At 39.3% G+C, this 11539-nt stretch overlaps 1 protein-coding gene across 1 annotated transcript; it reads left to right on the top strand.

Moving 5' to 3' along the window:
- Positions 1-923: 923 nt before the first annotated feature.
- Positions 924-10857, top strand: AOC1 (amine oxidase copper containing 1). Its single transcript, XM_074195240.1, has 5 exons — positions 924-932; positions 1356-2832; positions 5749-6034; positions 9896-10028; positions 10573-10857. The coding sequence occupies exons 1-5, from the start codon at positions 924-926 to the stop codon at positions 10852-10854; spliced, it is 2187 nt and encodes a 728-aa protein (XP_074051341.1). The 3' UTR covers positions 10855-10857.
- The last annotated feature ends 682 nt before the right edge of the window (positions 10858-11539 follow it).

The raw sequence follows: 11539 nt of genomic DNA, 5'->3' as shown, positions 1-11539 counted from the left end.
CAACTCCACCAAGAGTGCATTAGTGTGGGACATCCTTATGTAGGAGCAAGATTGAAGGAAAAAGGAAAATGGGAAGACAAAGGATGGAGAGTGTTTTGGAAAAACTGAATATGAACTTGGACATACTTTGAGATTGGTCACTAGGATCACAGAGTTGTACACAATTGAATGACTAAACAACATCATTAACAAATGAGGTGCTTACTGTGGGAATATTGAATGAACAAGAGATAGCAAAGGCTTGGGCTAACCAGGAAAAGGTGAGAAAAAATACTCTAAATGAATTTGATGCCTTTACAGTCTTAATTGCTTTTTGGAAAATCCGCAACTAATCAACATCTTTCCTATAATACAGTTCCACAGGTGTGGTTTGACTATGGTAAAATACCAAGATATTATTACCTTCTGTCCTAGACATGCTATTTCTCATAAACTGATCTAAGATAGCAGTAGATTTCTTAAGATTTCCATATCACACTGCTGACTCATTGAACTTGCAGTCCAGGAAAGTGCTAAAGTATTTTTCAGATTAACTTTTGTATAGCCAGCCACACCTCTCATATCTTATACTTGTGAAGATGATCATTTTGAACTCGGTATAGTCCAATCCAATTCAGTCCAACATACATTCGTTAAAGGAAAGACTGAATTTTGAACATTCTGAGCTCCATTTTAATGATTCATATAGATCATTTCCCAATTATTCCAGAAAACAATCTTACAGGTGATGCACCAAAAGTTTAAGGAAACTGTGCAACACAAATAGCATAGGATAATAAGAAAAGAATATTGAGTTAAAATAGTTTCCAGCAAAACCTAGTATTCTGAGTCATAGTGCTTGTATAATAGAATGCCAGTTATCATCATAATTATTATTATCATTATTATTGCAATTATCAACTTATAGTGATCTGATCTTCAACATGGAGATGGTACTGCATTTTTTAGGTTTTTGCAAGGCAAATGTGGTTAAGTGGCTTGCCCAAGGCCACACAGCTAGGTAATTATTAAGTGTCTGAGACCGGATTTGAACCCAGGTACTCCTGACTCCAAGGCCGGTGCTTTATCCACTACGCCACCTAGCCACCCTGATACTGCATTTCTGCTGGGCTAAAGCTATATTAATAATGGAGGATGTTGGTAAATGTTTAATTGCTAGACTTTGGGAAAATGTATGAGTATAAACTTTTAAGTTTAATATTTATTAGTCGTTCTAGAATATAATGATAAATCAAGCCCTGGTCTTGCAGCACTTGCTGAAAATTTAATAATGGCTTTTCAAGGTTAGAGCTGGTGCTAGCATATCCCTAGTACCATCCTTTTTTCCCTAAGGATTCTTCTACCTTTATTAGCAGATTATTTCAAGATCAGATAACTTATATTTGAAGCACAGTTCCCTGAGGTTAAAGGCCCAAAAAGACCTGAAGCTAGAACCTTCCAAGGCTGCTACAATGGCCAAGAATTCCATATTCCTCATCGAGATGCTGTTGCCCAAGAAGCACCAAGTGTTGAAATTTTTAGATAAAGGGGGAATTCGTCCTGTACGAGAGGCTCGAGCAGTCATCTTCTTTGGGGCCCAGAAACATCCCAACATCACTGAGTTTGCGGTGGGACCCCTGCCTCGGCCCTCTTATATGCGAGTGCTGCCCCCCAGGTATGGGCATAATCCTTCCTGGGGATCCAGACCCATCTCATCTATTGAATATGATTTTCTGTACCAAACCTTGATGGAGGCTCTTATACCCTTAAAGCGTTTCCTCCAGGATACCAAAAGTTTCTGGTTGCCTAATTGCGATGAACACTGTCTGACTTTCACTGATGTGTCCCCTAGAGGCTTGGCCTCTGGCCAACGGAAATCTTGGTTTATTATGCAGAGGTTTGTAGAAGGCTACTTTTTACATCCCACAGGGATCGAGCTTCTTTTGAACCATGAGAGTTCAAATCACAAAGAATGGTCGGTTGAACGAGTATGGTATAATGGGAAACTCTATAAGAGTATAAAGGACCTGGCAAAGAAATATGAGGAAGGGAAAGTCAATGTGGTGATCCTTGAAGATATACCTCTGAAAGGAAAGATGACAAGGGATACAGAGGAACAACCCCTCTTTTCCTCCTACCAGCCCCGAGGTGACTTCCCTACATCCACTTGGGTTTCTGGTCCCCATCTAGTTGAGCCCCAGGGCCCACGTTACCAGTTGGAAGGCAATGCTGTGCTATATGGGGGATGGAGTTTTGCCTTTCGAATGCGTACCTCCACTGGGCTACAGATTCTGAACCTGCGTTTTAGGGGTGAGCAAATTGCTTATGAGGTGAGTGTGCAGGAGGCAGTGGCCCTCTATGGGGGTCACACGCCTGCAGGCATGCAGACTAAATACATAGATGTGGGCTGGGGCCTGGGCAGTGTCAATCATGAGCTGGCACCTGGCATAGACTGTCCCAAGACTGCCACCTTCCTGGATGCCCACCATTTCTATGATGCTGATGCCCCCACCCATTATCCCAATGCCCTCTGCATATTTGAGATGCCCACAGGGGTGCCCCTCCGACGCCATTTCGACTCCAACTTCAATGGTGGCTTCAACTTCTATGCTGGGCTCGAAGGATATGTGCTGGTTCTTCGGACAACTTCAACAGTCTACAATTATGACTACCTGTGGGACTTCATCTTCCACCACAATGGGGTGATGGAGGTCAAGATGCATGCTACAGGCTATGTCCATGCCACCTTCTTCACACCTGAAGGGCTTCGCCATGGAACCCGTCTCCACACTCACCTGCTGGGCAACATACACACTCACTTGGTACACTACCGTGTTGACCTGGATGTAGCAGGTGGGCCTTTGGGATCAAACATTAATGCAAAAGAGAAATTAGACATTCCTCTTCTAGCCAGTTTAGCCACTTCTGATAATTTTCCAGTAAAAGGGAAAGAATAGTGGATGCTCCTAAAAGCTTTCCATAATAGACTTAAGTGTGATTTTCAACCTATTTGGCTGAGGTTGTCCAACCATATGGCAAAGTCAGAATTTTTGTGCAATTTGAAGTTATAAATATGGAAAATTTGCCAGAATAGCAGATAGAGTGAGAAAGAATGATTTATTATGGGATCTTCCAGGATGCTCTTTGGTAATATGCATCATAGCCAAAGAGAATAAGATGGAACTTAGTATATTATGTGATAGAGAGTACTCCAGCTATCATCTTTACCATTATTATATATCACTCTTTCCATCCTACCTCACCACAGTTCTGTGAAAGGGGAAATTTGGGAGTTTTTCAAGGGTACCATTTCATCTGAGCTTTTAGTTGTGGGGACCTCCTAGTTTGGTAACTTTATTGATGAAAATCAAATTCTCTTTAGTTTCTAGTGTACAGAGTCTCATAGCGAGAATGTTAAGTCAAGCCAAGTCAATAAGGATTTATTAAGTACTGTGTTCTAAGAATTGGAAAGCTAAGCAGTGTAGTGGATAGAGTACCAGGCCTGAAGTCAGGAGACCTGAGTTCAAATTTGACTTAAGATAATAATTGTGTTATTCTGGGCAAGTCATTTTACCCTGTTTGCCTCAGTTTCCTCATCTGAAAAATGTGCTGGTGAAGGAAATGGCAAACCACTCCAGTATCTTTGCCAAGGATATCTCAAATTGGGAAATGAAGGAAGGCTGAAATTTCATGGTTTCCTAAGTAAAAAATTACTGACCACTTGGGCTAGGTACTGGGGATACAAAGAAAGGTAAGCACAGCCCTGTCTCTTGAGCCCAGGACTTCCTGTCTCCAAAACCAGCCTAGTATCCATTATAGCATATAACCCATTTAATTATCATACATTTGTGCATGTCTTTTCTAGCCTAGCAATTGTATGATACTTGAGGGCAGGGACTGTATCTTATTTAGCTTTATGACTCCCTCATTAACAATGCCTTGCAGTAGGTGCTTCACCAATATGTGTGGAACTGAATTGAATTAGAGCAAAGAGTTCTTAATATTGTATGTGTACATGTGTGTGTTTGCATGTGCTAGACCACTTCAACTGATGAATCCTAGAGATTCCTCAAATAATGTACCCTGATTTTAGAGATTATGGGACTAAGGTTCAATGACTCCCAAGGGTAGACTAGCTCAACAGCTTCAGAGCTTAGATTTGAACTCAAGTCTCCTAACTCAAAGTTCAGTTTTCTTGTTGAATTAGTATAAAAATGGAACCATTTTCAGATGGAGACTTCATATAGAGGTAGCTTCATTCTCCTCTGTGGTCTCTAAGTAAGTATCTAACCTTGTTTCATCTTAAACTCAATGGAAAAATGGAGCCATAACTCCACTCCTTTGCCCCAGTGCAACTCAAGACAAATGGAGCAATGAAAACACAACTTTTGCAAAAATCTTAATACCTTGAGGTGGACCATTGGGGGAGTTGGCCAGAATAACAACTCAATCATTCTAGTTAAGAATCTTTAAGATATACCCTGCCCAGCCCAGCCCAACCCAGCCCATATTCCTACATTTTAGTGTTAACAGTTATCCCTGGAATAGAGCCAGGGAAGCTAAGGTCATGCAGAAGATACTGCACATATCGAGTTTAGAGTTCTAGCCTAAAAGCTAGAGGATAGCTCTGAGATAAAGACTAATGCCAGGCTGAAATAGAATAGAAATGCTAAGGTGGGGGTGGGGGGCTAGGTGGTGCAGCTAGGTGGCACAGCAGATAAAGTACTGGCCCTGGAGTCAGGAGTACCTGGGTTCAAATCCAGTCTCAGACACGTAACAATGACCTAGCTGTGTGGCCTTGGGCAAGCCACTTAACCCCGTTTGCCCTGCAAAAATCTAAAAAAAAAAGAAAAAAAAGAAAAAGAAATGCTAAGGGGGAAAGCCAGAGCATGGATACCAAGTTATAAGAGCCACCCAATCCCTAGCTGTGAAAATCAGACTAGTTACCTAATCTTGGTGAGTATAGAATATAATGAGGAGGAAGAAGATAACTATCATTTCTAAAGAACCTACTGTGTTCTATGAACTGGCCTAAGAGCCTTACAAATATTTCATTTGATCCTCACAACAACCTTGGGAAATAGTTGCTAAGATGATTCTCATTTTACAGAAGAGAAAAATGAAGAAAACAAAGATTAACTGGCTTGCCCAAGGTCACGTAGCTAGCAAGAGTCTGAAGTAATATGTAACTTAGATGGGCAATTGTTCCCTATAAATTGCTAGGGTAAAGAGCATGACTTCTATTCTTTCTGTATTCCAGTCCCACAGCCTCCAAGAGAGATCTCTGGACAGCGTAAATGTTCAAGCTGTGCCATTGGCAAGCTGGCTATATGTACTGTGAATGAGCAGGGCTGTGCTGGTAAATGTTTAACCACCAGTCTCCAAGGAGAAAAAAAATTTGCAGAGGAAACACTTTTAAGTTTAATCAGCACTAAAAATATTTTCTCTATCATTTTCCTAATGGTAGACATTCAACAAGATAATAAAACAAGACATGATTCATAGTTTTTAAAGATATCTGAGATGTACATGCTTACATTGAAAATTTAACAATGGGCTCCTCCAAGCCAACTCTAATAGGTCACTGCTTTAAAAATGTCAGATCTAGCCCCCTCTCCTTCTTCAGATGAGAAGAGTACATTTCTTCAGGGTCACATAAGAAGGATTTAAACCCTGATCTTTCTGTCCATAGGATTTGTTGTGTGTTATACTTTAGTGAGACCAACTGACTCTTCATGTTCCCCTTCATTTTTCTTTCACACCACCCAGGAACCAAGAATGTCTTTGAGACAATGGGGACAAAGCTGGAGAACATCACCAACCCCTGGAGCCCAAAATATCACATGGTACAGCCAGTTCTGGAAAGGACACTTCGGCACCAGGAACGCCAAGCAGCCTTCCACTTTGGCCGGAAACTACCCAAGTTCCTGATGTTCTCCAGCCCAAAGAAGAACCCCTGGGGCCATAACCGTAGCTACCGAATACAACTCCAGTCCATGGCTGACCAAGTGCTCCCTCCTGGCTGGCAAGAAGAACGAGCAATCACTTGGGCCAGGTAAGGATAGGATCGCAGAGTATGCTGTAAAGAAAGAATACTCTTTTCTTTTTTCTTAGTTGGGGGGTCTTATCCTAGGGGTCTATGGAAAGATTTCAGGGAATTCATGAATTTGAAAAATTACATCCTTCTTTCAATGTAATTGGTTTCCTTGTAATTCTATGTATTTTATGTATTTAAAAAATAATTTTATTTTATATATTTTAAAATGTCATTCTAAGAAGATATTCACAGGCTTCAGTGGACTATCAAAAGGGTTTCATCATAATAAACAAAATGTTAACTCCTGCTTTAATTCAATTCATTTCAACACAATTTAGTAAAGCACCTACTGTGTGCTAATCATTCCGCTTAGCTCTGAAGGAGCTACAGACATAAATAAAATATAGTCCCTGACTCAAGGACCATGTAGGGAGACAAGACATACAAGTTAATACAAAATGTAATAGTACAAGTAAATGGGGGCAAAAGAAAAGTTCTATGACAAGCCTAAGGAAGGAGAAATCACTCCTAGCAGGGTAGAATCCAAGAAAGCTTCATAGACAAGATTGATCCTTGAAGAATATGAAATATTTCAATAGTCTAAAATGATAGGAAGTACATTCAAAGAATAAGAAACATAAACAAGTTCTTGAAAGTAGCAAAGTGTGGGAAAAGTTCAGGAAACAGTGCATTCTGACAAAATCAATAAGTATAGTAATCCCGTCCCCACCATGGGGGTTAGAGACACAGTGCCCCCATTATTTGGAAAATCCATGTAAAATTTTTTGGTCCCAAAGAAGAAATCTATTTTTTTTCTTTAGAGTACCTTATTTCTCTATAGTACCTTATTGTAAAATTTGGGTTGATGCTATACAATACTATACATATATTTCATGCATTTCTGAGTTTCCAAACTTTTTCGTGTCATCTGCTGGCATTTTACATTTTATCTGCAGTTTTTGCAAAACTGACAAAAATATTCCCATTTAATTTTTTTTGGTTTTGTTTTTGCAAGGCAATGTGGTTAAGTGACTTACCCAAGGTCATATAGCTAAGTTAAGCATTAAGTATCTGAGGCCACATTTGATCTCAGGTCTTCCTGCCTCCAGGGTCAATGCTCTATTGTGCCACCTAGCTGTCCCTCCCATTTAATTTCTTATGCCAACCCTTGATATATCAAAACCTTGATGGGCAAAGTCACAGTGTAAAGGAATGCATGTCAATCACTCAGCAAGCATTTATTAAGCTCCTTCTCTCTGCCAGACATTGCTGAGGGATTGAAAGATAAAAATCTCTTGCCCTCAAGGACATGATTATTTGGAGACAGGAGAAGGGCAGGGACTGGAACTGTGATTTCATTGGTCTAAAAAGCTCTCTGGTGAGAAAACTCTAACAATGTATAATCTCTTCAGTTTATCTTCTTGGAGTCCCTAGAGCAGGTATGTCCAACCTGTGCCCTGCAGGTATATTATCACATTTTTATTGCTACATTATTATATTTTATTATTATTATTATACTCACTAGTAATATGGGTTTCATTGTAGTCATAAATATTAAATTTTATACAGCCCAGAAGAGGTAAAAGGCTGGACACATGTCCTAGAGCATTGAAAAATTACCTGCCCTGTGTAGAGTTACCCAGCCTGCGTGTGTGTGTCAGAGATGGGACTTCATCATATTTAGATCTCCTTGACTTCTAAACCAGTTCTCTCACTCCACTAATCATTGGTATGAGTGGAATGGAAGGCAATCAGGTAGTGCAGTAGAACGAATGCCAGACCTAGAGTAAGGAAGACCTGAGTTCAAGACTAGCCTCAAATATTTACTGCATGAGCCTGATCAAGTTACTTCACTGCTTTCCTCAATTATAAAGGAAGTAATAATATCACCCACATTCAGGGCTTTTGTGAGGATCAAATGAGACTATCTATAATGCACCTAGCAGTGTCTGGCACATAGAAGGTGCTATGGAAATGTTAGCTGATAATTTTTTTTAATTTCTAATATTAGACAGCCCTTGACGGGATTAAGAAAGTCTTTATGGAGAAAGTATCATTTAAACTGAACTATAAAGGAAGCTATGGAGGCAGAAGTCAGGAAAGAGCCCATTCCAATCATGGGAGATAATCTTGCCAAGATCCAAAGGTGGGAAATGGGGTACGATTTATGAGTAACCATAGGAAGGCCCATTTGATTATATTGTAGAAGTGTCAAGGAGAACACTTTGTAATAAGGTCTAAAAGGTAAATTGGTACTAGGTTTTAATGAGTTTTTAAATGGCAGAGCATTTTCTATTTGTTCCTGGAGCTAATAAGAAGCTGTACTTTAGTAAGTAAGAGAGTAATATGATTAGATATGAACCTTGATTGTGGAAGACCTTGAATACTTCTAGAAGAGGTTAGTGAATGCTATTTTGTAGGTAAGTGAAGGTCTTGGAATAAAGGAGTTAAATGATCAGAGTTTCACATTTGAACCACTATTCTCAAAAAATAGTATTTTTAATTTTTTTCCAATTATATGTAAAGACAATTTTACAATTCATTTTTATAAAATTTTTAAGTTCCAAATTATTCTCCATCTCTTTTGTCTCTCTACTCTTCCTAAAATGGTAAGCAATTCGATATAGGTCGTATACATGCAATCATTTAAAACAAATTTCCAAATTAGTCCCAGTCGTGAAAAGAGAAGCAGGTCAAAAAGGAAACAAAGCACATAAAAAATAAGAAAGTGAAAATAGCAAACTTCAATCTGCTTCCAGAGACCATCAATACTTTCTCTAAATGTGGATAACATTTTCCATATGAGTTCTTTGGAATTGATAAAATCATCCTTTTAAGGAAGTGGTCAGACCAACCACATTTACTCTTACCAAACCATGTTTCATTCTTTACCCCCAGTTCTGCTCCTGACTATCCAAACTTCTTTCTCTGCCAAGGCTCCAAAGCGGTACTTTCTTCCATCTCCCATCTCACTTTTTTTTCAGTTTCCTTTTCTGGTTTTCTACCCCATTAAAATATAAATTCATGGAAGGCAGGGACAGTCTTTTTGCTTGTATTTGCATCCTTAATATTTAGCATAGCAATTTACACATGATAAGCATTTAATAACTGCTTCCTGATTTGATTCTGACAGTGGCAGAAAGTAGAGAGAAAAAGAAATCAGAGAAAACAATCACAAGACAACTGAAATATTTTGAGGGGAGGGGGGTGGTTTGTTTAGGAAATCTTTTGCTTTTAAATTTAAAAATGCATTCTGTTTAATCTGAACACTTGGTATAACTTAAAAAAACAAGACAAAATAAATTTAAAAAATCTGGACCCTTCCACTTTTCAAATAGATCTGAAAATTCCATATATCAAATGAAAAAATAACAGGATAGGAATTACAGTATTAAAATAACATTTAGAACTGATCTAGGAATGGAAAGGGGAGGAAATGGGAAGGAAAGGACAAGGGTTAGGGACACCACAGGGATGGACAAGCTAGGATTTAACAACTGATTAGAAATGGGAAGTGAAAGAAAGAGAGAAATCAAAGTTAACTTCCTAGTTTTGAGTCTAGGTAATTTGTAGAATAATTATGCCATAAATAAAGGAGGAAGATTAAGATTGAGAAGGTCCTGTGATTGTTCCATTTTTGGTCATCTTGAACTGACAGAAAGACATACAGTTAGGGATTTCTATCAGGGAATTGATGGGAGAGTAGAAAAGGTTGAAACTTAAGAGAGGCATCCACATGGAGATGAGGAAAAGGGTATGAGATTGTGGAAAGGTCCAAAGCCTCTGAGTGGTTATGGAGCACCCTCACAAATAATAGATGTTCCTTGACTAGGAGAGGCTTAGAGACCACCCCAGCATCCTAAACTTCCTGGTTTATAGGTACCCTCTGGCAGTGACCAAATACCGGGAGTCTGAGCTTGTCAGCAGCAGCATCTACAACCAGAATGATCCCTGGGACCCACCTGTGGTTTTTGAAAATTTTCTGAAGAACAATGAGAACATTGAGAATGAGGTACAAAACCCATTCCATCCTTGTCTGACCCTCACCCCATCCTTTAGAAGCCCCACCTTGAGCTCTAACTTCTTGACTTTGATGTGCTATTCCAACATCCTCCACTTGAACCTTTTTCCTCTCCTCAGGGAAGCTTTCTGTATAGTTCAACCAATCAATATATCTAACCTCTAAACAAAAAGATAGAGCATTCTAGTTTCGGCTTGAGTTCAAGTCCTTCCTCAAATGCTTACTACTTATCTGAACATGGAAAAGTTTTCATGGGCCTCAATTTCTTCATCTACTCAAAAATTCAGTTAGCCTTCAAGGCTCCTTTGGGATTTCTCTTGGCCTTGAGGTTATTAAAGGGCTAGTCCTTAGTGAAAGGTTGTGCCTATCAATATAGGAAGTTCATGGATGTTAATGGATATTTCCTGAAACAATCCATGCCCAACAATGTCCTATTGCCGAAATCTCAGTATCCCAATCTCTCCTCAATTCTCCTGCTCTCTCCTCATTGCCAACCTTATAAACCTAACTGATTCCCATTCCTTTATCCCCATAGGACCTGGTAGCCTGGGTAACAGTAGGTTTCCTCCACATTCCACATTCTGAGGACATTCCTAACACAGCCACACCTGGCAACTCTGTGGGCTTTCTGCTCCGACCTTTCAACTTCTTCACTGAGGATCCATCCCTGGCTTCCCGAGAAACTCTCATTGTGTACCCTCAAGCTGAAGGACCCAATGACATCCGTCGCTGGACCCCAGAAAAATTGGAAGGCTGTTGGAAAGACTCCCCATTCAAATACAATGGAACCTACATGCCTATCTCAACTCCACCATAGAATCCTAAGCCTCTTGTCAGTAAAAAAAAAGTCAGAGCCCAGTTTGTTGTTCAGCTTTAAGAAAATGAAAAATATATATACACACTTGCTCACAGAAGAAATACATACCAAATGCCTAAATCCAGAGAGACAGAGAAAAAGAGGTGATTACAATCTCATCTGGTTTACATAGTAGTTACAAGAAAACTCTCTGATCTGAAAACATTCTTTTAACTTTTCTATTAAATTTAAATTCCTTGTTATGGAGTTTTCTTTTAACTTCTTACTAGCTCGTCTCTGATCTTTTACTCTGGCAACATTATCACTCAAATCGTCCTAGCATTTTTTGCTGATCCCTCTTCATTCTCTGATCTTTCATCATTTTGTTCTCACTTAGACAAGTTGACCTTTCCTCATCTGCCAAGAGGCATTATTCAGTACTGTACAAATGAACTCCCTCAGGTCTTCAGGACTAGGATTAAATAGAAACCTCATCTGAAACATACACTTTAACTTATCTGCCCCAACAAAGTTAGCCCCTTCTACCCAACCAATAAGTTTATATACGAGAATTGCTTCTTTCCTGTGTTAGTTATATAGTGCACAACATCTTAGGGAAAGTGATAGGAGAAACACTGACAGGAATAAAAAAAGAATAAAGGGATGAGAAAGTAGATCTGTACATTTCCATTGGGGACACTCCAAT

This window comes from Macrotis lagotis, chromosome 7 (assembly GCF_037893015.1).
Source record: "Macrotis lagotis isolate mMagLag1 chromosome 7, bilby.v1.9.chrom.fasta, whole genome shotgun sequence".
NCBI classification, from domain to species: Eukaryota; Metazoa; Chordata; class Mammalia; order Peramelemorphia; family Peramelidae; genus Macrotis; species Macrotis lagotis.
This window is presented reverse-complemented; position numbering and strand designations above follow the sequence as displayed.

Bases quoted from the DNA above. Each gene is read 5' to 3' on its own strand.
- AOC1 (XM_074195240.1), top strand. The intron at 2,833-5,748 runs GTGGGCCTTTGG...CACACCACCCAG, and splicing joins TGTTGACCTGGATGTAGCAG to GAACCAAGAATGTCTTTGAG. The intron at 10,029-10,572 runs GTACAAAACCCA...TTATCCCCATAG, and splicing joins ATGAGAACATTGAGAATGAG to GACCTGGTAGCCTGGGTAAC.